Here is a 27,248-nt window from a genome sequence, read left to right as displayed (position 1 = left end):
GGAGGAATGCCTGGAGAAGTTTCTTGGAGGATACCCTGGAGGAATCCCTGAAGCAATTCCTGGAGGAATCTCTGGAGGAAATCCTTGGGGAATACCTGCAAGAACTTCTGAACAAATTCATGACGAAATCCTCAGAGGAATTCCTGGAGGAAAGCGTGGAGAAATCTCTAGATAAATTCATTTTGAAATCTCTGAAGAAATTTCTGTAAGAAAACATGGAACAATTTCTGGAGGAATTCCTGGAAAAAATCTAGAAGGAATCCCTGGATAAGTTCTTGAACGATTCCTTGGAGGAACTTCTAGCGGAATTCTAGGTGAAATCTCCGGAGAAATTTTTGAAGAAATCTCTTGAGAAATTCCTGGAGGAACTCCTGGAGGAATACTTGGTGGAATTTCTGGAGGAATTCCTGAAAGAATCCTTTAAGCAATTCCTGGAGGAATCTCTGAGAGAATCCCTGAAGGAATGCCTGGAGGAATTCTTGAAGGAAATCCTGAATTAATTCCTGATGGAATTCCTAGGGGAACCCCTGGAAGAATTCATGGAGGAATTCCAGGATTAATTCATGGCGGAATCCTTGAAGTAATACCTGGTGAAATCTGTGGAGGAATGCACGGATTAAACTTCTGAAGGAGTGTATGAAAAAATTACTTTAGGAGTCCCTGGAGGAGTCCCTGGAGGAGTCCTTGGAGGAATCCTAGGCGAAATCCATGAAGAAATCCCTATAGGACTTCCAAGAGCAATTCCTGGAATAGAAATTCCTGGAAGGATCTTTCTAAAAAAAACCTGGAGAAATTCTCGGAAGAATTCCTGAATGAATTCCTGGAGGATTTCTGGAGAAATTCTTGGATGAATTGCTGTAGAAATTTCTGAAGGAATTCCTGAATTAGAATCCCTAGAGGAATCCCTGCATCAATTCCTTGAAAAATCCCTGAAATAATTCCTTGAAAAATCGATGAAGAAGTTCCTGGAGGAATGTCTGGATGAATTCTTGGTGGAAACCCTGGAGGAATTTCTGAAGGAACACACTCGAATTCAGAATTTCTAAAAGACTACCTTGATGAATGCTTGGAGGAATTTCAGGAGGAATTCCTGGTGGAATCATTGGAGGAATTCCTGGAGGAAGCCCTAAAGAAATTGAGAGAGAATTCCCTGGAGGAATTTCTGGACATATTCCTGAGGCAATTCCTGGATGAATCTTTGGAAGAATGTCAGGAGAAATCCCTGAAGGAATAACTGGATAAATTCCTAGTGGAATTTCTAGGGGGATTCCTTGGACAATTCCTGGAGGAATCCCTGACATTTCTGCATTGGCGTAACTAGAGGGGTGGCCAGGGGGGCCAGGCCCCCCCCAGAATCCGCCAGGCCCCCCCCCCAGAAATTTTTCATGACTGAATCTGAAAACCACTGTCGCGGTGACATACATAGATTCATATTCTCAATTTAGTTGAAAATCGGAGTTTTCGACTAGCGAAGTTGGATTTTTCTCCAAATCCAAACTTCGGAAGTTAGGTCCGACGCACGGATTTGAAGAAAAATCCAACTTCGCTAGTCGAAAATTCCGGGTTTCAACTGCACGTACAGTAATAGAAATTTATTTAGCATAATATGTGTTTAAATTGACAGTTATTGGAGAAAATTCTCAACTTGTCACTCATTGTCCAAAATGGTCTATGTAATTAGTTAGTTTTGTTTGGAAATATTATATAATCAGAATTATATAAAAAGCAATACTTTGTACATCTTCTTTTTTAAATCGCTGAGAAATTAAATCTGAATGATAATTTCCAGGAATTCCTGGAATTTTCTAGCAACTTTACTGCAAAATATGGTTAAGTGATTCTTTATGGAAATCAAGTATCATGTGGGAAAAACTCTGGTTGAATTTGCAATGGAATTCCAGCAAAAGTTTGTGAATTCCTAGTGAGAATAGATGTACGTAGCTGAAGCGTAAACGCGAGTGTATTCATTAAAATCATGCTGGAGGTGATTTCTAGTCGGTCACTATTAATTTCTTTTATTTCGTGGGCCAGGGGTATTTTTGCGTCTATCAAACAACGCACAAATTCAAATGGTCATTGAGGAAGTTTTAATATATTTAAAAGCTGGTGCTGCAAGATGTAATCGTAAGTTTGAAGGTATTCATGATTGGACTTGTAAAAGACTTGGTATTCATGAGATAATTGTGAAAGAATTCCTGGATGACTTCTTGGAGAATTTCTTGGCTTCTATGTCCCTCTAAAATTATCTAAAAGAATTTCAATACAAATCGCTTCAAATTATTCAAAAAATCTACAAGTAATCCTAAAAAACCCTGGGGTGAATCCCTGAAAAATATTATGAACGGAATACTGTAATTTTTTAACTAATCGCTGAATAAATAAAAAAAATAATCCCGAGAGAAATTTTGGAAGAAATCATTACAAGAATTCTTGGAGCAATACCTGCAGGAATCCCTGGAGTAATTTGTGAAAGTATACCTGGAGGAATCCCTGGATGAATTCCTGGATGAATTCCTGGATGTATCCGAAAAGCAATTATGCTAGGAATTTCAGGAAAAAAAATCTGAAGAATCTGCATCAGAAATCCCTGTAGAAATTATTAGAATTTTTTTTAGATGAAACCTTGGAGGAATTTGTGGATGCATTCCTGGTGGAATCCTTAGAGGAATTCTTCAAGAAATCACAGGAGGAGTTCCTAGATGTATTTCTGGAGGATATCCGGGAGAACCTTCTGGAAAAATTCCATGCGGAATCTCTGGAAAAGTTCCTGGACTAATGCCTGGAGCATTATGGGATTTTTTTTATTATCGTACAAATTGGTATGAAGTTTCTGAAGGTTAATGAAATTAGGTAGGGATCATATATATTTGAAAAACTAAATTGAAAAAAAATCAGGGTCGCCTAATTTTCCGGAAAACTCCAGTGAAAATCAAGCATTTTCCACAGACATCACCTACTTTGAAAAATCAGAGAACGAAGCATCATAGGCACATTTTTTTGTGAAATCATAAGCAAATTTTCTCAGTAATTCCAAGATGGATTTCTGGAGGAAATCCTAGAAAATTTTTTGGACAAATTCCTGGCGGATTCCCTGGAAAAGTTAATGGATTGATTGATTGATTTGTCTTTTTCAAATAGACATTGAGCCCTTGGCTCCACAGTTAATGGATAAATTTCTGAAGGAGGCATCCCTGGAGAAGTTCCTGGAGTAATGCCTGGAGCATTAGAGAACTTTCTGATGAAATTCCTAGATAAATTTCTAGAAGAATTCCCAGAGGAATTTCTGGAGGAATTCCAGGAGGAATTCTTGGAGAAATCTCACGGAAGAATCCTTAGAGGAATCCCTGCAGGAATTTCTGGTATATTCTTGAATGAATTCCTCGTGGAATTTCTAGAAGAACCCGTGAAGCAACTCCTGGACGGATTTCTAGAGAAATCCCTGGAATTGAAATTCATGGATTTATTCCTAGAGGAAACCTGAAAGAATTTCCTGAAGAATCTCCTGAAAGAACTCCTGGAGTATTTCTGAAGAAACCTCATAAGGAATTCTCGCAAAATTTCTTAGATAAAATTTCTACAAAAATTCTTGGAAAGAACCCTGGAGAAATCCCTGAAACAAATTTCTGGAGGAACCTTAGGAGGGATTCCTGGAGGAACTTTCGGACAAGTTCCAGGTGGAATTTCAGGAGGAATTTCTGGATAAATCTTTCTAGGAAATCTTGGGGAACTTTCATGGAACTATTCATTGATGAATTCCAGGAGGAATCCCTTAATCAATTCTTTGAGGAATCCTTCAATGAATTCCTGGAAGAATCTCTAAAGAAATTCTGGAAAGCATCCATGGAGAAATTTCTGAATATATTCATAGAGAAATTCCTAAAGAAATTCCTAGATAAATTCCTAGAGGAACTTCTGATGGAGTTCCAGGAGAAATTCCCAGAGGAATTTCTGGAGGACTTACAGGAGCAATTTCAGAAGGAATTTCTGGGAGAATTACTGGAGAAATCATCGGAGGAATATCTGGCGAAATCCATGAAATAATTCCTGGAGGAATGTGTAAAGGATACCTCGGAAAAGAAATTCCTGGAATAATTCTTGGGGGAAACCCTGGAAGGATTTCTGGAGGAATTCCTGGAACAATTCCTAAAGGAATTGCTGTACGAATTTCCGAAGAAATTCCTGGAGGAATTCCTGGATCCATTCCTGAATAAATTACCGAAAGTATTCCTGAAGAAATACCTGGGGTAATTTTTGGTGAAATTCGTGGTTAAACTCCTGGAGGAGTCCCTGGAGAAATGCCTGGATGAAATCCTGGAAGAATGCCTAGAGGAATACCTGGAATAAATCTTGAATAAATTCCCGAAAGAATTTGTGGGGAAATTTTAAAAAGAATTCCTTAAGGATTTCCTGGAGAATTCCTGAAAAAATATTTGAAGAAATTCCTAGAGAAATCTCAGGAGGAAATCTTTCAGGAATCCCAGGAAGAATTATTGGAATATTTCTTGGATAAACTCCGGGAGAAATTCTTGGGGTAATTTCTAAATGAATCCCTGGAGGATTTTCTAGATAAATTCTTGGAGAAATTGCGGTAGTAATTTCTGAAGGAATCCTGGATTAATGCCTGGAAGAATCCCTATAGAAAACTCTGGAGGAATGCTTGGAGTAAACCCTGGATAAATTCCTGGAGACATGCCTGTATCAATTCCTGGAGGAATCTCTCGAGAAATTCCTTAAGAAATCCCTGGAGAAATTCCTGGACTAATGCCTGGAGTAATCTCTGGATACATTTTTAGATAAGTTCCTGGTGGAGTTTTCAGAAGAATTCTGGGAGCAATCTAGTGGAGTTTGGAGTTTTTAGAAGAACTCCCGAAGCAATCTCTAGATGAATTGCTGGAGAAATCCCGGGATGAGTCCATGGAGAAACTCCCAGGAGAAATTTCTAAGGAAACCTCTTGAAAAATTCCTAGAGGAATCCTTAGAGAAATTTCTAGACAAATTCTTGGAAGAATCCCTGGGAAAAATCTTTGAAAAATCCCTGGAGGAATCCCTGAAGCAATTTCTGGAGAAACCTCAGGATTAATGTCTGGATAAATTCCTTGCGGAATCCCAGGAAGAATTCCTGGATTGATCTGTAAAGGATTTTTTGTGGAAATTCCTTAAATTTATCCCTGGAAAAATTTTTGAATGAATTCCCGGAGGAATCTCGAGAGAAATTCTGGAAGCAGTTAATGGAGGAATTTCTGAAGAAATCCCAAAAGAAATTTCTGAAGAAATTCAAAGAGAAATTTCTGAAGAAACTCCAAGAGAAATTTTTGAAGAAAATGCAAGAGAATTTTCAAGAGGAATTTGAAGAAATTGCGGTAGTAATTTCTGAAGGAATTCCTATGGGAGTTCCTGGATCAATTACTGGAGGACTTTCTGAAGGGATTCTTGGGGTAATACTTGAGTAACTTCTTGAGGAATTCCTGGAGGCATCCTTAGATTTCTAGAGAACTACTTGGAAGAATCCCTGGGGGGATTCTTACAAAAAAAAAAAACTGGAGGAATCCCTGATACAATTTCTGGGAGAACCTCAGGAGGAATTCCTGGACAAATCTCTATAGGAAATCTTGGAGAAAATCCGTGGAACTATTCATGGAAGAACTGCAGGAGGAATCCCTAAATGAATATCTTGAGAATCCCTGAATGAATTATTGCAAGAATCTCTAGAGGAATTCTGGAAGGAATCCATGGAGAAATTTCTGAAGGAATTCCTGGAGAAATTTTTAGAGGAATTCAGAAAGGAATTTCCGGTGGAGTTCCAGGAGCATTTTCTGGAGGAATTACTGCAGGAGTCATCGGTGGAATTCCTGGTGGGATCCATGAAATAAATCCTGGAGGAATGTGCAGATGAAACCCTAGAGAAGAAATTCCTGGAAGAATTTTCGGAGGAATTCATGGAAGAATTCCTGGATCCAAACTTGTAAAAAAATCCTGGAGTACACTGAAGTTTTTTTTACGCGGTTTTTTTTACGCGGTTTTTTTTACGCGGTCCGTCCTAAAAAAACCGCGTTATTTCAAGACCCGTCGTAAAAAAAACCGCGTTATTTCAAAAACCGTCGTAAAAAAAAATCCGCGTTTTTTCAAAAACACGCGTAAAATAGTCAGCACCACATCTAACGTGACTTGACTTTTTTTACGACGTTTTTTGAAATAACGCGGTTTTTTTTACGACGGGTCTTGAAATAACGCGGTTTTTTTTTTACGACGGGTCTTGAAATAACGCGGTTTTTTTTTACGCGGTTTTTTTTTACGCGGGACCATTACCGTCGTAAAAAAAACTTCAGTGTAATACCTGGGGTAATACCTGGAGAAATTCTTGGTAGAACTCTTGCAGAAGTCTCTGGAGAAATGCCTGAATGAAATCCTAGAGGCATGCCAGGAGGAATACCTGGAATAATTCTTGAAAAAAACCCGGGAGGAATTTCCGAAGGAGTTCTTGGAGGAATCTCAAGATTCATTCTAGATGAAATACGATTTCTGTGGGAATTCCAGGAGGATTTTCTGAAGAATTCTCAGGGGAAATACTGAAGAAACCGCTTAAATTCCTGAGGAAATCCTGAATTAATTCCTGCGGGAGTTTCTGAAGGAATCCCAATAAGAGTTCTTCTAGAAATGTTTAAAATATTCTCACAATTCGTTTTTGTAAGAATAACAGAAGAAATTTCCGGTGAATCCCTGGAGGAACTCTTGAAGTAATTTCTGAAGAAACCCGATGAGGAATCCCGGAAGCAAGCCCCATTAGGAACTCTTTATGGAATCTCAGGAGAGCTTTCATAGCGAATACCTGTAAGAATTTTTGTGGGAATATCCCTGGATAAAAAAATGAAGAAATCAATGTCTGCAGTAATTGTTGAAGGAATACTAGGATCCCTAGTGGAGCGGACCTGGTGGGATGGTTAGAACACTTGACTATCACGCCGAGGACCTGGGATCGAATCCCACTCCTGACAAACTCGCAAAATTTGAGTTCTTCCTTCAGAAGGGAAGTAAAGTGTGGGTCCCGAGATGAACTAGCCTAGGGCTAAAAATCTCGTTAATAAACATAAAAAAAAACTAGGATCCCTAAAGGTTTTTTGTACAAATTTTTTAAGCAATTCTTGGAGGGTTTTTAAAGAATCTCTGAGTAAAATTTTCTAAACGAATTTCTGGAATACATTCCTGCAGAAATACTTCGAATCATTCCAGATGTAATTATTGGAGCAATCTCTAGTGGAATTTTTAAGGTATATATGTAGATATCCCTGTAGAAATCTCTGAATACCTGCAGAAATACCTTAAAGGATCTCTGGAGAAATTTCTGAAGAAAAAATTCGAAAAAAGCACTGGAACAATTACTGGAGGAACCTCTAAAGATATCCCAGGACAAATCCCCGAAAAATGTCTAGTGGAATCCCTAGATGAATTCTTGATTGAATTTCTGGAAGAAGCCAAGATGGAATCACTGAATAAAGCTATGGAAAAAAATCTTGGAGGAATTGTTCGTACTCATATACTGCCCTGAATCGCATATCATTCCCATTTGCATAGGAAATCCAGCAAAGATGGGACTGATATGCGATTCACGGCAGTATAGTTTACAAAACTATGAACAAACATGAAACAGTCATTTTGATTACTCAAAACTACAATATTGATTTGCATATTCACATATCGGGTGCCCATCCCGCTTAAAATTCATCTCAAGTCAGGCCCCCCCTGGGCCCCCTCCAGGAAAATATCCTAGTTACGCCAATGCATTTCTGAGTATAGATCTGAAGTTGTAACCTCCAAGTTAGTTTAACCTTCACGTACCCGAGCGATGACAACTAATTTTCAAAATGCTGGTATTTTGTCAATTTATATCAGATTTTTTTGAAGTCGCCCTCAATCGATCATAAATTGGTGCTAGTTCATTATACTCAAGTGGCCATGCAATTTCCGAAACCATCTCGGCGATATTTCGGATTATACTGGGGTCAGGGGGTTGTCAAAATGGCTAAAAGTGTTTATTTCGTGTGTAGTTGTGTTTGCACCATCGATTTTCAGCGAAATTTTTGTTGCGAACACTGAAACATAACTGCGATAACCAGATTTGAATAAGTTGGCCCATCCGGATTATCGTGACAGGTTCCGCGGGGCCTCATTGGGGACACTTCTGGTTTTCAACCTAAACATGCCGTGCGACATATCAATCTTCATGATTTCAAATGACTGAGTTAGAAAAGATAGGCTGAAGTATGTATCAACTAATATGGCCACCCCGGAACATTTAGCACAGGTTCCACGGGGGTGTCATCGGGGAAATTTCTGATTTGTAACCAAAACATGTCGTGTGACGTATCAATCTTCATGATTTCGAGAAAATGGGACAGAAAAAGTAGACTGAAGTTTGTATTAACTGATATGCCCGCTCCAGAACACCTGGAACAGGTGCCGCGGGGGCCTCTCAAACACATTAACATCACTTTAAGCCATCAGGAAAAACAGAGCCTCCTCACACCAACTGACCCCAGTACAATCCGGAATATGTTCGGAATGGTTTCGGATATTACATGGCCACTTGATTGTACTAAACTTGCACCAATTCATGATCGATTGAGGGCGACTTCAAAAAGTCGGATGAAAATTGACGAAATGCCAGCATTTTTAAAATGAGTTGTCGGGGGTCGGGTACGTGAAGGTTAATAACACCGGAACCGGAGGAATTCCAGGAGGCACCTTGAACAAACTGCAACAGGAATTCTTGCTGATACTTCATGGAGAGGAGGATCCCTGGAGAAAGGAATCTCTAGAAGAACTCGTGGAGGAATCTCTGCAGGAATTTCCGTGCAAAACCCTGAAGGTACTTCTACAGGAATTCCAGGTTTTTCAAGTATCTCTTTTAGAGAGATGCATGCCGACACTTCTGAAGACATCTCTGATTAGAATTTAAAAGAAGTTCGAGGATGAATCTCAAAGAATTTCTAAGAGGAATCATCGAAGGATAATGAGAAGGAATCCTCGAGGGAATTTCAGCAGGAATCTTCGAAGGAATCTCAGGTGGAATCTCCGAAAGAATTGCGGGAGTAATCTCCTATGGAATTCCAGGAGGAATCTTCGAAAGAATTCTTGGAGGAATTCCAGTGGAAAATCGTGAGGGATTCTCTGAAAGAAATTCTGGAGAGATTCTTGCAGAAACTCCATGAGAGATCCTTTAAGGAAATCCTAGAGATAAGCCTGATTATAGTCCAAAGGAAATTCCTGAAGGAACTCCTGTAGAAATTCCTGATAGAACTTCTTGAGGAATATCTGATGGAGGCATTAGTCTCTCTGAAGAAACTTCTGGGAGAATCCCTGAAGAAACTTCCGGGGAAATAACTTAATATTACTGGAGGTATTCTTGGAAGAAACTTATGGAGAGATCTCTAAAGGAATTCAGGAGGAATCTCTGAAGAAATATTTGAACGAATCCATGAAACTGAAGGAATCTCGGAAAGAATTCCAGAATTTCCAGAAATTCCTGTAAGAACTGATGTACGAATTCCTGACGGAACTTCAGAAGGAATCCCTAGAGAAACTGCTTGACAAATTTCTAATGGACATCGCGTTGGAAATCCACACTATCTAAGGGAACTCCTGTTGGAATAGCTGAGGGGACTTCTGAAGAAATCCCTGAATTCTCCTATAACTACTCAGGCGATTCATAAAGGAACGCCTGGAAAGTTCATTCAAGGAACTTCAGGAGAAATCCCTGAAATTACTACTATATTGCAAGAATCTTCGAGGGAACTCTTGGATTAATCGCTGTAGGAATACCTGAAGGAACTCATAGAGAAATCCCTTAAGCTTAAAGAACTGTTTTTGATCTCACAATCGGACTGAAAAGCCAAAAAAATCCTACATACAGTTTTATTTTGTTTTCTTCGAAGCTTCCGAAGCAGAGGAGAAAAGCTCAATAATAGCACATTTTGATACGGAGATCAAAAAGTGATATTTGTTTGTTTGAGATAAGAGGTAAAAGTACTGAAAATAATTTCTCAATTTTACTCCCGGAACATCATCATCATAGCACCTTTATCTGTTGCTAAGATCTAACCAATAGCAGTGAGCTATTTGATTGATCTTCAAATATCAAATTTTGCTATCGATTATACGGAAGAAGAACAAATTTTCGCTGTTATTTTCAGTACTTTTACCTCTTATCTCGAACAAACCAATATCACATTTTGATCGTCAGTACTTGACCTCTTCCCGGGTTCAGGAGCTTCCAATGTTGTTATTAAGGTCGTACTATTTAGACTTAGAAATCCCCAAAGGAATTCCAGGAGAAATTTAAGCAGGAAGTCCAGGAGACATCCCGAATGGAATTCCAAGAAGAGCCCCTGAAAGATTTCCCGACGGAATCTCCGAAAGAATTCATGGAGGAATTCCAGAAGAAAATCCTGCAGGATTTCCTCTAAGAAATTCTAGAGAAATTCTTTCAGGGACCGCTGAATATAGTCCTAAGGAAACCCTAGAAGAAACTCCTAAAAGAAACTCTGAAGGAACTTCTGCAGAAATCTCTGGTATAATGCCTGAAGGCAATTGAGGTGGAATGGAGATGAATCCTTCTGAAAAAATCTCTAAAAAACTCAAGATCCCTGAAAGAACTCCTGGAAGAATCCCTAAAGGAGCTTCTTGAGGAATCCCCTAAGGAACTCTAGGAGGAATCTTAGGAGGAACTTCTGGCTGGACTAATATCTGAATGAACTTCTGTAGGAATCTCTGAAGATACTTCTCGGAAATTCCTGACGAAACTTCTGGGAGAATCCTTGAGTTTTTCTGGAGGTATACTTGGATCCTCCTGTAGGAATCTGGCAAAAGACGGAGGGGCGCCTAGTGTGTGGAACATCCGTAATTGGAGGGGGAGGCCCCTCTTGTGCACGGGCTTGTCTAAAGCAATCACTGAAAGAACTAATATACTGCAAGAATCCTCGAAGGAAATCCTGGATTGATCCCTGGAAAAACTTTTGTGGCAATACCTGAAGGAACTCATAGAGTAATTCCTCAAAGAACTTCTTAAAAAATCACAGAAAAATCTCCATGGGACATCGCGAAGAAATTCCAAGAGTAATCCCCAAAGTTTCAGAAGGGATCCTTGAAGAAATTCGAGGAGGGATACCAGTAGGAACTCCAGGAGAAATTTCTGAGAGAATTCCTTGAGGAATCCTTGAAAGAGCTGCTGTCAAAAATATTTTTTTTTCAACAAAATGGACCTTTATTGGAATTTTAGAGGATTTTTTGAAGGAGTTGTAGGAGCTATCTTTGAAGGAATCCTGTACGAATTTTCGAACAAACTTCTCTCCTGGAAAAAGGATTTCCTGGAGGCATCACAAAATCCTTCTGGAAGAATCTCTGAAGAAACTTCTGGAGGTGGAGAGAGGTGAATGATGAATCGTAGCTATCACCAAAGTGAGGTGACAAGAGAATGTAATTAAATAACAACGAAAACTGCTTTTAAATTCTTCACTCAGCGAAGTAACTCGAGCAGAGGAAAAAAAGCTCAATAATAGCAAATTTTGATATGGGGATCAGAAAGCGAAATTCGTTTGTTTGAGAGAGGTAAAAGTACTGAAAATAATATCTCAAATTTACTCCTGGAACTTCGTCCTCATAGCATATTTAGCTCTTGGTAATATCTAACCAAAAGCAGTGAGCTGTTAGATTGTTCTTCAAATATCAAATCTAGCTATTGGCCATAAGGTTCAAAAACAAATTTTTGATATTATTTTCCTACTATTACCTCTTATCTCAATCAAACCAATATCACGTTTTGATCGTCAGTACTTGACCTCTACCCAGGAAACTACCGAAATTCGTCAATATACCTTATGAAATTTAGCCATAACTGTAAAGTGTGGATGCCTTAAGAATCTATATCTATATCTATATATATATATATATCTATATATATAAAAATGAGTTTGATGTGTCTTTGAGGCAACAAAACTCACGAACGGGTGAACCGATCAGCATGACTCTTGCACGGTTCGATTCGTATTCATGGTGGCTGTGTTTATATGTATAAAAAGTTATGAAAATAAACTAGAAAAGTAAGAAAATTGCTAAAATACTGATTTTTGTGAGCTGGGAAGGTAATCGACACGATCGAAATAATACCAATCTAGAGTGCGGTGCTTTTTTGAGCTCAACAGTTGTCAAACCACCACAAGACGGCAAAACAAAGTTTGCCGGGACAGCTAGTACCTTATGAAAATTTAAGATGCTTGTTATGACCTAATTACATAAAATAGACTTATGAAAAAAAGCAGAAACATCGTCAAATGATGCAAACTGGAATCGATTCATGAACATCAAGATCACTGAGCTCGTGCCCAATCCACATAGCTATTTACGCTTGAGAATATCGTGAATCTGAATGTGTGAAATTCATCCTAATCTTTATGAATGGTTCAAAGGCCATTTCATAAGTTTGACGTTATGATAATCTTAGGTTTATTTGGCTGAGTGTTGAAAATATATTGATGAATACTTCAACATAATCATAGTACAGTCCGTAGTGCGATTTCGATGTTCGTGGTCAAAATAAAAAAAAAAAAAACAAACAGAACATTTTAAATTTTACGGCACATTTTTCCACTAGCCTAGCAAACGTCTCCGGCGCTGTATAATTTCCGAAACGACGGGTTCACCCGACTGGCAAAAAGAAACCGAGACATTTTCGCCAAGGGATGAAAGGGAATGTTTTCCATGTTCCTGGCTCGATTCTCTTCTCCGCCGGATCGGTTCGAACGCAACTGGATGCGATGACAAAATAATTAAAGACTTGACCCGGTGTGACAGTCCAAGCTTAAGCCAAGCTCTGGAAGAAAGAAAATGTCAACCAAACAACTGAACTGAGCAGCACCAAGGGGTAATTACTTCGAACTTTTCCGGTTCGTTAATGGCGGCACAGACTTCAATCTGCGTCGTCGCCGTCGCTTGGAGGGCGTTCTGTACCTAGTTGTTGCTGTGTTGAAATTATCCGCTTTCAAAGTTGGGGGCGCTTTGAGAAACTTAATTCCTATCTTTGCTTCGAAGTTTACAGCTTCATCAGCAGCAATACAATTACTCCCAAAGGGGCAAACTAATAACCATGTAGTTTGGCTCGTAGGTAAAATATTCCAATCAATGAGAGCCAATCGCAATTTAGACAGGAGAATCAATTATCAAAAGTCGATGGGAATCATTCTTCCACTGTTCAAATATGCTTTCATTTTGCTTTTAATTAATCCAATCTGAGCTCACTCAGTTTCGAGTCAGACAGAACAGAGTTTTCTTCCAAATTGAGGTATAGAAAAAGCATCTGTCGGGTATTACGTTTATCAAGGGCTGCAGTTAGGGGAGTTAGTTTGAAGATTTCAGATGTGCACTTTCGGCAGATGAGGACTCATACTACCACATTGAAACACTAGTTGAAGCCAGGAGCACTTGATACGCCATTGAAATGGATTTGCAGGGTGCCTACGTTTTGATTTAAAAGCTGAATAAGCGATAACCATTAAAATTTAATTTTCTTCACAAAAGTAAGTTCAAGAAATGAGATTCTATTTTTCTAATTTCATCGTGATGGGTGATATGCAGAGGCGCGTGATCGGTTGGTGGCCGATCGACGAAAGAATGTGTAGGTTGAGGATCAAGGACCGATTCTTCAACTTCAGTATAATAAACGTGCACTGCCCACACTCCGGAAGTATTGATGATGACAAGGACACATTTTACGCGCAGCTGGAACGTGAGTATGACCGCTGCCCAAGCCACGACGTCAAGATCATCATATGAAATTTAAACGCTCAGGTAGGTGATGGTCAAACTGCGTCCAAAACTCTCCGTCATGAACAATTTACGGTACCGGCGACCGCCACGGTACAACCTAGAGCGACTGAAGCAGCCGGATGTCGCCTCAGCATATGCGCAGAATCTCGAGGCCGCGTTGCCAGACGAGGGCGAGCTCTATGAGGCCCCTCTAGAGGACTGCTGGAGTACAGTGAAAGCAGCCATCAACGACGCAGCTGAGAGCACCATCGGGTACGTGGAACGGAATCGACGGAACGAATGGTTCGACGAAGAGTGCAGAACGGTTTTGGAGGAGAAGAACGCAGCGAGTGCGGTAATGCTGCAGCAAGGGACTCGACAGAACGTGGAACGTTACAAACAGAAGCGGGAACAGCAGACCTGCCTCTTTCGGGAGAAAAAGCACCACCTGGAAGAAGCGGAGTGTGAAGAAATGGAACTGCTGTGCCGTTCCCAAGAAACAACGCATCCCGCAACGGCTTCGTGCCGCGAGCTGAAATATGCAGGGATGAAGACGGAGGCCTCTTGATGGACGGAAGTGAGGTGATCGAAAGCACTTCGATCAGCACCTGAACGGCGTGGAGAACGTATGTAGTATGTATGTAGTCCTGTGGTTCTTCAGATTCGTAATCTTGAAAACTCTGGCTGCGGCTTTGTAGGGGGAGTAGGGCCGATCATGGTTTGAACTGCGGCTTTTTCCTTTCAACACACGTATCGGTTGAAACTAGGGTAGCGAGCTACTTGGGCAGTGGTCGGTATTTTGGGCAGTTTTCGCTATAACTCAGTTAATTCCAAACTAAGTGACTTGAAATTTTGTACACGGCTAGATATTATACGTATCTCACCACGTTCCAAAAACGGTGTCAATTGGCTCAAAATTGACTGAGCTATAGCAGAAATGTGCCCAAAGTAGAAGTTCTGCCGGTAAAATTTTACTGGATGGTTGAACTGCTAACTTTTTGGCATTTCTTCCAATACCAAAGAGAGCTTTTAGTCAGCGCCTTCGCTGTTCTAGTCCTGCACAATTTCCTGCACCATTTTGGCTCTGCACGCCGCGGTTTCTAAGGAGAAAATCTTTTGTCGGATGAAACCAAGAGAGTCCGTTTTTAATTGCAACAGACATTAACCCCAATTAAAATATCAAAGTCGTATGACTGGAAACCTGATGGAAAGGTGGATATCTTCTCAGTCTTCGAGTCAAGAACGATTTTTATCTACATTTACGAAGTTTCGGCCTGTGGATTTAGCCTTTTTCGAGGGTCGTAGACAGTAGACACTATCGTTTTTGGGGTATTTGCAGAGGGAATGCTCTGGTACCAGTCTCGGCTTGTAGGTATAACGCCGAACCAACTCCAAACACGACTAGCCAGTCACCGCTCCAGTTCCAAAAATCTGCGAAGATTGTGCGAGGGGAAGTCCGTGGAAATGGCCACACTCAGGGAACGAACGGCACTACTGGGCCACCATCATACTTTTGACTTCGACAAGGCACAGATATTAGAATCTAGCCGTGAGCAACACTCAAAACATGTCGCATTACAAACACACCTGACACCATCAATAAGTGTCCACAACAGACATTAACAACCTCTGCAGTACGTACGCCAGCATCCTGCGCACATTACGAAACAATAAAATTTTGCAAGATGACGTCACAAATGAACATTCAGTTCATTCTCGTTCGCCACTTCCTTTTCCCTCTCACACGAATTTCGATAGTTTCCGGTGGTTTGTTTTGATTCCCATTCGTTCCCGTTCTTTTCTCTCTCAGAGAGAAAAATGTGGTTAAAACTTCTTATGGGTGTTGAGTCGCTCCGGATTACGTGCAGTTTCGGATGCTGCAGAAATTCCACATACCTCACTCAAGTTACGAACAGCGATTTATTAGTCACTCCGCTTTCCGATGTGGTTACACTTCTACTATTATTGTTTATTTTTGAGCTTCTCAATAATGACATTTCCATAGACAAATAGACGACCAAAGCTTGAACCAAAGCGTCACAGACAATAGACATACAAATGACAAATATAATACAAATCTTATTATCGCAGGGTACATCAATAGTGTTCATATACTCTTCAATGGGTGTACTCCAGGAGTTCCGTATGAAAATATTTCGTCCTAATAAATATTTTACAGATGTTCCGTGACAAGTTATATTAACAGTTTCTTAAGAAACTTATTCAAGAACTATTTATGGGTTTATTTTAATAATTCTTTCTGGGGTTACATTTCCCCAGGAAATATTTCTAGGAATCCTAGGAAAAAAATCTTCAGAAGACATTCCAAAGGGAACTGGAGAAATCACAGAAAAACTCAGAGAGAAACCCATAAAAGAAATTCTAGAGGTATCTCAGAATGAACTCCTGAAAGAATCCCAGAAGAAATTCCTGGAGTAATCTCGGAAAGAATTCTTAAAGAAATCCAGGAAAGAATCTATTTATTTATTTATTTTGTCAATCATAACGTAGACTACATATATACTTAAGGCTGTATCTATATCCTATTGTATCCTAAAGAGTTGAAATATTTTCTAAAATTTGTTCGTGATATGGTCAAATCAATTGATACACAGTGCTGGTTGTAAAGAGACATCATTCGATTCAATGGACTAAATTTGGCATAATCTCTTCGATGATTGTTTAAAGGAAATAGATTTCTATTTCTCAATTGTCTAGTTGGAGCATACAAATTTATACACGATAGTAGATTTGCCGAGTCACAAATGAGACAAATGAGACCATAGCAAATTCGCGGCGTTCCTTCAAGGTCTGGATATCTATAAGCAAGCACCGCAGGAGGAGTTCCGGGAAAAAGTTCTTGGAGAAATCCCAGATGGAATCTCTTTAGCAATCGCAAATAAACCTCTGGAAGAATCCCAGAGGTAATTTTAAAGAAATCCTGAATGAACCACCGAACCACTGAAGTAGCCACTTGGACGATCAATCAAGCTAAAAATTGAGGTGAAGAATGCAATAGTAACATTCAAAGAAGTCGATTTTTAATTTTTTTTTTTCTTTAAAGTCGATCAAATGCACTTCAAAGAACAAAACCGTAAAACTAGACCGTACTCTGACTCCTGCGGTCATGTGGCTGTGAATCTCCAACCGAGTAAACTACCCAAAAGTTTCCGAAACCACACACTCGACTATCAAAAAGAGAGATAGAGAGTTCAGAGTTCAGCTATCATTTGCCTATAGATATCAAAAACTTACCTCGGTCAGGTACTTGATGCTGTCCGTGTAAACGTACCGAATGTACGTCAACACCCGGGGCTTGGGCGACGCGTTGGCTCTCCGTGCCATCCGTACTGCTTCCTTCACGCGACCCCGGATGAGCTTTATTCGGTCTCCGGCACCGAGCTTTTCCCGCAGATAAACCGACGGGAAGATAATGTCCGAGTCGTCAAATAGCCACTGGATGCTGTTGGATGGGAGCAGAACGAGCAGAAGGAAGATGGTCAGCGTAGAGTTAAGTTCTGCTGCGCTGGAGGTACTCCAAGCAGAATAATTTATGCAATGTTGAGGCTTTTTGTTTGTGGTTCCAATGGATTTCTGGTGTAAGCAACACTGCTGCACTCCGAGATTGGTCCGTTTAGTCAGAAGATGCTCTTAAAGAGGTTATCACGGGGTTTTGATGTATGAATCAGTTTTATTACCCCTACAGGACGAGCGCCGACAACACCGCCAAAAAAATTTCTTTTGTCGGTGCATTTTTTGGCTCGAAAGGCGCGCGTCCTGAAAGGTTAAAAGTTTGAAAAAAATGGTTACAAAAATTTATTATAGAGCAAAATATAATTTAAAATGTTACGTGGGGTGTGAGGTATATACAACATTCAGTCAGTTCGTTACCGGTCATTTTCTCGTTGCACCTCGGCAGAGCAGTCCTCCTTTTGGCCGTTGCTCGTCGAACCACCGTTCATGTTGAAGCAGTACGGAAAGGCATAATAGCCCCACGCTGCCCGAGGCCGCAGCTGTCTGGCCAACAGCAACGTCTGAGCCATGAACTCCCGGCCTGTTGATTCGAATCGTCTAGTTGCCTGCAAGTGGAAGAAGGAAAAGGATGAGTGTACGCGATAGGACCAAAGATAATGATTGGGCCTGATATGTTCATATGTAAGTGCACCATAGGTAGTCTTTAAAATGATCTGAATTTGTTTGTGAACTAATTCGATGTATAAAAACTTCTTCATAATAGAGAGCCAAGTTTTTCCTTAGTTGTATATATGACTAAGAAATCACATATTTTTCGAATGCACTGATACGTACTGTTTCTAGCTATGTACCAAAATTCAAGTCAATTGGTTTGAAATGGATTGAGTAATATTCGAAACGTGCCCAAAATACCAGCCACTGCCCAAGTGGTTCGACACCCTATAGGTGTATATAATTTTTGACTGCGCATTGGCCAACATCAACGAGCAAGCAAAAACCTAAGCAGCTTTCGTTTTAGGCAATCATTTGCCAGTATAGTTGGTAACGAAATACACCATGACGTGGAAAATTCGCACGTCTGCCTCAGCAGTAACCACAAGCAAGCAACAGCCATGCCAGAAGTAAATTAGTAGTTTCCTGCTGAGAAGGCAATAAAAGGGAATTAGTGAAGCTTGCTTAGAGAACCATACCCACAGACACTGCAGACTGGATGGCTGGTGGTGCTGCCGGATGTCGATAGCCAGTTTTGGGCGTTTGGTGTTCAAGCTGCAGGCAGCAACAGCCTGAATTACAGTAGTTCTTCACTGAATAATGTGGGCGAATAGGACTTCGTTATTCCAAGTTGATTGTGAGGGGATCGCCTTTCTTCGGATTAATCACATCTATTGAAAGCAGCTTTTTAGTTAAGCAGATTTAATGCTGAAATAATGATTTATTTGTGAATCTATTAAATACCTATTTACAATTTAAATTACTTAAATTCTAGTGTACATTTTCGTAACTACGAAAGAGTCAAACCTCTAACCGTCAGATTCACTTTTCTATCTAACTATATTATTCTGATTCATGCAATGTTGCCTGTTTCACAGAATTCACCACAACATTGATCTTTCAAGGTAAGTCAGTAATACAGGCCGCTCGGTTCACAGTTTGTGCAGTTCGTTGTTGTTCCGCGTGTGACAGACACCACAGGAGCGTGAATGATATGGGCCATCAACCAAAAAAGAGATGGGTTATATACAAAAGAGGTGGCTGAGCAGCAGCTCGTCAAGATCATCGGCTTTGCGTCCATGAAATACAACATAAGCAAGGACCTTAAAACGGCCCTGTTGCGACTTCCTAAGTCGATGGACGATGCCAAGCAGGATCACGTGAGACTTGTGAAAACTGGAGCAGCGGCAGAACCGACAAAATTAAAGGTTACGAAGTCTACCCAGATGGAAGCCTTCGCTTTCGCAGGAAGTCCAAAGGGTGTGGCGGATGCGACTACTCGTGATAAGCACTCGCAGAAGCGGATGAGGCAGCCGTCAGATGAGGAGCTGTTTGGCAGTGCCTGCAATGCTAGGAAAATACTAATCCTTAAGATCGGCAGTAATGCCGGCAAGTCGGACCCCAGCCAGGCATCCCGGAGAGCTGGGAAGGGTGGGCCTGAAAAGGCTGGCCCGTCCCGGAAGGGGGTGTTGACTGTTGCAAACACAGAGTAGGGTCAACCAAGTGGTGTACCCCCTTGGACGAGAGTCGAGCGAAAGAGGAAGAAAAAAAAAGCCGCTGGTCGAAGAAGTTTGGGATGCCAAACCAAGAAGGGGTAGGAGAGTAGGTGCCAAGCGCGTGAAAGGTTACGTGCTCGTCATCAAGACCGAACAGTCTAAGTATTCGGACGCAGAAGCGATGCGATGCGAAGCGATGTCAAGCTCGTCGCTGGGAGCCGACGGGCGTAGTAGCAGATGTACTCGTACCGGTGAGTTTACCCTAGAGCTTAAGCACGGTAAGAAACGCAAGGGCTCCAACTACAAAAGTTTGGCGGAAGGGGTAGAGGAGAGGGCTCTTGCACAAGAGGTGGCTCTGGAGATGAAGAACCTAAACGAGGTCATCGAAGTGGAAGAGCTCGCCACGGCACTGCGACAACAGTGCGACGTGCAGGTGGGCACCGCAGCTGTTTGGCTACGGAAGGGGCCGGAAGGGATACAAGCAGGGATGCCAGATGATTTTTTGAAAAATCTATATCACTTTTCAAAAATCTGTATACCATACAACATTTAGTAGAACAATGTGTATTCCATTAACATACAAATAAAAAAACCGCCCCTCTGGCTTAAAAATCTGTATTTTTTATCTGTATCACGAGATTTTTAGCCCTATTAGCAATCATACATGCTTATTTTGCCCCAACAACTGCTGGAAATTCACACTTTCACCTAATTATGAATGGATTTTTAACGTTACTGATTTGAAATTGATTTTTTGGCATGAAAAAATAGCGCTAAATCTATTCTCATCAGAATCATATTCGAGAGTTGTACAATTTGCCCCATTTTGCCTTATTTTCATAGAAAATGTATTTATAAGAAACAGTTACTGCTATGGGACGTTGAAATTATTTTTAGGTGCAATTGGCAGCTAACAGTAATCATGCGCGTATATGAAAGATCTTTTCCCTGTTTTACCCTACATGTATGTATGAATGTATGTATGCAAGTAGCCTCCATCCTAGCTTGAGTCTTGCGCTGCATGCAGTTCCACTTAACAGTAACGGTTGATTTCATTACCACTTTGAATTCAACATACCGTGTATGAAGGGCCTAAAGGGGGTGTGGCGGACCCGTAAGTAGAGACACTTACGCGAAAAAAGCGGGATTAAGAGAATCTCCTTCCAACAGTACTTGTCAAGCTTTCTACGGGATGGTTTGTTTCAAGAAGGGCTCGTCAAATCCATTGCAACTGTTGGGATAGAAGAACCCATCTACATAGATGTTACAGTTACTTCTCACCTCACTTCGGTTGGCCACCACTCCGTCGTACAGTTACAACTTCAATGATGCCCTGATGCACCCTCCCAACCCCGAATAGTTATGTAGTCAATAGTATAGTTTATTATGCTGAAATATGATATTGAAATATGGTTTAATCAATATAATGGAATTATGAAATCTAGACAAACATGTGAAAAGGCGGATTTCCAAAATCACAGAATCGAGAGAATCGCTAGCAAAGATGCACAAACAAGAATCAATTCCTATTTTGCATTCACAGCATTGATGAACAATGTTTGATGACCAAGTAAAGCATAATTGAGCTTACTTGCATACCTGCTACACAACTCTCGCATAAAAAAATGTAATTTTATGCAAAAATGTGTAAAAGGGTGATTACGCCCTAAATTATTTTTAAGTGCAATTTCGCCGCAGAGTTTTTTACCTATTTTACCCTACATACCCCAAATACTGATGAATAATAACATATTTTCTATTGATTTGTAATGTCACTGGTTGCAAAACATGAAGTCATTGACCCATTTTACATACAGGGTGTTAGGTTCCTGAGTGCAAACTTTTTAAAGGGTGATAGAGGACCATAAATGGTGAAATAAATTGTTCTGCGCATATGGTCAAATCTCAACCGTTACGTAGTTATTGAACTTCTCATGTTTTTGACTATTATTGCCTTAACTGGCAATAACTTGAAAATGGTCAAACTTATCAAAGTTTTTTTACCCTTATTCGAAAGATTATTGAATTTTCTATTAAATGTCATCTTTGAATCGATTGGTTTAGTTAAATAACTAAGTTTTGTAGAGCAAAATAGCTAAAAATAGTGTATATTTATTGGTTTTTGTCAATTATCTTTGAAACATGCGTAGTAAATTAAAATTCTTTATCTGGCAAAGTTGTGGCTCCTGTTACACTCTACAATTCGTTCTTTGACACCAAACTTCTAGCTCTTATCGTTTTCTTGCAATTTTGATTTAAATGTGCGGTACAATGCGCAAAAAAGTGATTTCCATGACAGTTGCAAATTTATGATCTGAAATGCGTTGTTAACCCTTATGTGGCCGGCAGGGTACCCGGGTACCCATCACCCATTTAAAATACACGGTTTAGAAAAAAGCAAAAAGTTTGCCGGCCACATAACGGTTAAAATCGAAATTGCAACAAAACGATAAAAGATAGAAATTTGATGTCAAAGAACGAATTGTAGAGTAGAATAGGGGGCTCCAGTTAGCCTAGTGGTTGAGGCTATGGATCGCCAATCCGGAGACGGCGGGTTCGATTCCCGTTCCGGTCGGGAAAATTTTCTCGACTCCCTGGGCATAGTGTATCATTGTACTTGCCTCACAATATACAAATTCATGCAATGGCAGGCAAAGGAAGCCATTCAATTAATAACTGTGGAAGTGCTCGAAGAACACTAAGTTGAAGAGAGGCAGGCCAAGTCCCAGTGGGGACGTAGAGCCAAAAAGAAGAAGAAGAAGAATAGGGGCCATAACTTTGCCGAAGAAAGAATTTTTAATTAATACGCATGTTTTTAAGATAATTGACAAAAACCCATAAAAATACACTATTTTTAGCTATTTTGCTCTAGAAAACTTAGTTATTTAACTATACCAATCGATTCAAAGATGCAATTTGATAGAAAATTCAATAATCTTTCGAATAAGGGTATAAACTTTGATAAGTTTGACCAATTTCAAGTTATTTCCAGTTAAGGCAATAAGAGTAAAAAACATGGGAAGTTCAATAACTACGTAACGGTTGAGATTTGACCATATGCGTAGAATATTTTTTTTCACCATTTATGGTCCTCTATCACCCTTTAAAAAGTTTGCACTCAGGAATCTAACACCCTGTATATTCAAATGCGGTTTATCGATTAATAGTGGAATCATTCTTGGAATGGAATAACTGTCCATTTTACCCCAATTTTCCCTGATTTTTTGTCGATTCATGAATAAATTGATTTTCCGTATTTGCTTATGTCCGAATTGATCGACTGAATAGACATTTGTTTGTACCTTACCACGAATGATTCTAATGGCAACCGAAAAACCGTATTTGTGTAGGGTAAGTGTACCAGTTATCGCCATAGTGGTTCCCTCTTTGGCCATAGTGGAAATTTAGAAAGTTTTTAAACTTTGACCTACTATGAAAGTTTTAAGGACAAGAACTTAAATGTTTCTTGTCATTAAATCTCTTGAAATGATGCAAAACTTTGAATCGGGTTGTTTAGGGGTATTTAGATTATTTCATAATCGGATTCTCCGCCCATAAATTAGTTGAAATCCAAAATTTCATATTTTCTGGAGTCCGGGAACTATTTTTAAAATGCATTTAAAGTTTGTATGGGGATTTTTTTTTTTGTTCCGGTCGAACTGTCACTTTATCGATTGAACTGTCATTCTATCCACAAAAACTAAAACGGTTTTGTTAATTTAACCATAAAAACAAAGATATTGGAATCCAATAAAATCACATAAAACTCAAAAAATGAGGTCCTTCGATAGGGCTTTAGAAAATAGCAATATTTTATTCACTAAACAATCCAATTATCTCAAATATCCACTATGGCCAAATAGGGAACCACTATGGCGATAACTGGTACACTCAGCCTACATATCACCTGGCGGTTTGCTATAGTATCGAATACAGCAGCCAGCGGGTAGAGGCAGCTAGGCCAAGCCCAAGCCCTCGCAGGTGGAAGACATCATACTTCGACGAAGGGGTGTTTAGGAAGGCGCTCTGTCGTGAGCGAAACCTACTTGATTTTGGCGGTGACTAGCTGCTGGTAGCGGTGCTCTCACTTGCATGCGATTCGACCATGCGTAGGCGAGTCCACCCTAGAAGAGACTACTGGCTAACTGGCGAACTCAAGCGATTGCGGGCCTGTGCCGCAACGGCGCGGCGAGTGGTGTTCGCCGCTGTAAAAACCGCGTTAAAGACCGAGATAACGGCAAGCAAAAAGGCCTGCTTCAAGGGTTTCTGTCAGAGGTCTAATGCGAATCCATGGGGAGATGCCTAGAGGATCGTGAGGTGTTAGTGGCTGTCTACAGAGCAATCTCCAGGGATGTTGGAGGGAATCATCGAAGGGCTTCTTTCGCCTCATGATCCTACACACCTAGAAGAAATCATGTAATTTTAGGTGTCCTGAACCTGACATATACAGGGGATAGACAAAATGATCGGGACAGGCAAAATTTTCACTTTCCAAAAAATGTTCAACTAGCAGTAACTTTTCGAAAAGTGCATCAAATATTCTTAAATTTTTACTGTAAGTTCTTCAACTAGTTGTGCATCAGTGGACAAAATTTGGAAAAGATCGGACAATAATTCACGAAGATATAAAGATTTTTGAAAAAGATTAAATTATCCGATAGCCAACTTTGAGCTGTTTTATCTCCGGATTCAATGAACCGATTGCAATGAAATTTTAACCATTCATGACTTATATAATGAACTCTGGAAAACATTTGACTTAACTTGAAATTTTTAGCAAGCGAAAAAGTTATAGTGATTTTATTTTTTTCACGATTTTTTAGTAAACTGGTCGATTTTTAATATGCATCCCATTACTTTTTCAATTTATTGGCGGATATGTTGTTACTTTCCTTCAAAACGCATTTATATATAAGTCAATTGGAGGAAAAATAAATGAACTATAATTTGCATCTTAAATTTTGAAACGATCTTGATATTTTGGATGATTTGGTGTTTTATTACAAAAAAAAATCTAATCGTTATAATTTTCTTCCGTGTTAAGAATATTAAGTTAAGTCAATGGTGTTTCATAGCTCATTATATAAGTCATAAATGGTCAAAAATTCATTGCATTTGGTTCATTGAATTCGGAGATATAACAGCTCAAAGTTGGCTATCGGATAATTTGACCTTTTTCAAAAATCTTTATAACTTCGTGAATAATTGTCCGACCTTTTCCAAATTTTGTGAACTGATACACAATTAGTTTAAGAACTTACAGTAAAAATTTGAGAATATTTGATGCACTTTTCGAAAAGTTACAGCTAATTGAGCATTTTTTGAAAAGTGAAAATTTTGCCTGTCCCGATCATTTTGTCTATCCCCTGTACGAGCATCTTGAAAGACACAAATTTTATGGTCAAACATGTAAATTGACATCTTCGAGGACACCACACAATAAAACTCATTTATACTTTGTGTCTTGCAATCACTAGAACTGATTCAACAGACAAAACATGTAAAAGTCAAATTTTGGCTCGCATGGATTCGAACTCAGATTCGCTGCTTTTGAAACATATTACTTACCTCTCGGCTATTTCACCGAGTTAGAAGGCAGCTGAACGAATATGATACTGATTCTACGTTTTTGGTGAAATGGATTTGTTGACATCAAACGTAATCAACCAGTACTTACATGTTGCGCGTAAAATTGTGTCCAATTCGTGATTCAGTCTTGAATATGTGAACGTTCTTTGACGATTCCATCTCGTGCAAATTTCAGAATTTTTAAGTGTGTAAGGTCCCAGATCCGGACGGAGTTCGTAGCTATTACAAGGGCTCCCGAAATATTCAGGTTTGCTATGCAGAAATACCTGAACGAGTGAAAGGTCGACCGTAGGCGCTATCCTGTCGACTACGAAATCCGCAGAGATAGTGATCCAGCGTTAGAGGACGGGGCTTCGCTACTGTGCAGTAGTGACTCTTGATGTAAGGAACGCGTTCAATAACGCCAGTTGAGCCGGCTATTGCTCATCCATACTACTGCGTCTGGGGATACCTGGGGACCTGTATAAGATTCTCGAAAGTTACTTCCAGTATCGAGTACAGGACGGACTCGATTATCCGGAGTCTGGTTCTGGCTCTACCCAAAGTAAGTTTTGACTAATCACAAAATAAAGTTGGCTTGATAAAATGTCAAAATTTCAGCTTTATTGAGTATCCTGTTCTCCAGATATATGTTTGGGAAACATCATGTATGACCTGTGGATTCGTGGTCGTGCGGCTAGTGTCACCAAGCCTTTAGTCGCATCGTGCTAAGGAGCGCGGGTTCGATTCCCGCCGCAGCTGTCAGGAAAAGTTTTCGTCTGTGCCACTGGGCGTTGCATGTTAGTCCGTTGTCTAGTGTCGTGCTTCCTTCAAAGAGCGAATAGCTCACTGGAAGTACTAAACGTGTCCGTGTCTTTAAACACAGAGGATGGTCGAGATTGCTTTCACATAACTTCAGGAGTCCCACAAGGTTGTATTCCAGATCCGGTGTTATAGAATGTCATGTACGACGCGATTGCTTTATCACTTCAAATCGCTTTGTCAAATACTTGGAAGAGATGATCGACGATAAGCTTTCCTTCAGTAGCGATAGGCGCGACACAAGAAGCATACCCAGGACTAGTTAGCCTTCATGGTCGAATGGCAGCGCGCGACAATTCCACCAAAGGAAGGTGGACCCACAGGTTGATTCCAAAGATAGATAGTTGGATTAACAGGCGCCATGGGGAAATAACATTTCACTTAACTCAGGTCTTAGGTCGGGTCATGATTGCTTCCGACAGTATCTACAGTCTACACCGTTTCGGTCATGAGGGTTCTCCCGAATGTCCGGTTTCAGTTGATTTAGAGAAAACGGCGGAACACGTTTTGTTCATGTGTCCGCGTTTTTGCACAATGCTTGACCGCATGCTTTCCACATGCGGGTCAAAATTGACCCTTACAGCGATTAAGTGGCCACGGGGGAGGACATTCTAGTAGTCTTGCTGTCGTGGCGTCAGTATACTTGGTTGCCCCCGGTTGGAAAGGCGTCCTCGGCAAGATCGGGGCAGGCAGAGGCCCCATGTCGGCACGTTCTTCTGTGTGCTAACTGATAGCGCCTTACTTGCGGGAAGGTCAAATAGCTGTGCACGCGGTATCAGTTTTTGATACTTGCTGTACAGTTGGAAGCAGGCGTGGTGTAGACCCTGCCTGCCTTCCGAGGATAAAGGGAGTGGTAAAGACTACTCGGGAAACTGCCTAAGTGCCAGCATGCTATCTTGGTGGACTCCCCAAAGTGAGTCATCGATGTTCGTTGCTGCAGGCTACGCAGTTAACCTCGAGGGTGCGATGTGCACTAGCCCCTCTCTGAAGCAATGCCTTCTTGGTGAGTCCGGAGAGACGAAGGGTTTTGCGATCATGGGAATGTGTTTAATGGGTCAAGGAGAAAGTAATCATGGCTTTTACTTTTGTTCTAGAAGACGACCTTTACCCCATGCTACCCGGACCTACACGGAGAAAAATCAGGGCAGTTTGAATCAACAAACGCGTTTGTTGATTTACAAACTAAAAAATAGTTGTTTCAAACTGTAGTTTTGTTGTTTTCAATCAACGTTTTCAGTTTGAAACAAACCAGTTAATTAGTAGTTCCTACAAACATACACAACAACTAACATATTCCGTTAGTTTCACAATCGTAGTGGTTGAATCAAACTGACATTTGGGTTGGAGAAAAACAACTAATATTTTAGTTTGATAGTTTATTCG

General features: G+C 40.3%; 1 protein-coding gene across 1 annotated transcript in view; it reads right to left on the bottom strand.

The window, feature by feature from the left end:
- The window catches only part of LOC109401309 (hyaluronidase Tab y 2.0101), a 116,772-nt gene that overhangs the window by 10,505 nt on the left and 79,019 nt on the right, over nt 1-27,248 (bottom strand). Inside the window, exons 4-5 of the mRNA XM_019673812.4 lie at nt 17,686-17,873; nt 17,050-17,257 (exon numbers count right to left, since the gene is read on the bottom strand). Coding sequence (XP_019529357.3) covers nt 17,050-17,257; nt 17,686-17,873 — 396 coding nt within the window. The remainder of the gene's footprint in view (nt 1-17,049; nt 17,258-17,685; nt 17,874-27,248) is intronic.

The sequence above is a fragment of the Aedes albopictus genome, chromosome 3 (genome assembly GCF_035046485.1).
Source record: "Aedes albopictus strain Foshan chromosome 3, AalbF5, whole genome shotgun sequence".
Classification (NCBI taxonomy): Eukaryota; Metazoa; Arthropoda; class Insecta; order Diptera; family Culicidae; genus Aedes; species Aedes albopictus.
Note: the sequence above shows the minus strand (reverse complement) of the source record. Positions and strands in the feature narration are given on the sequence as shown.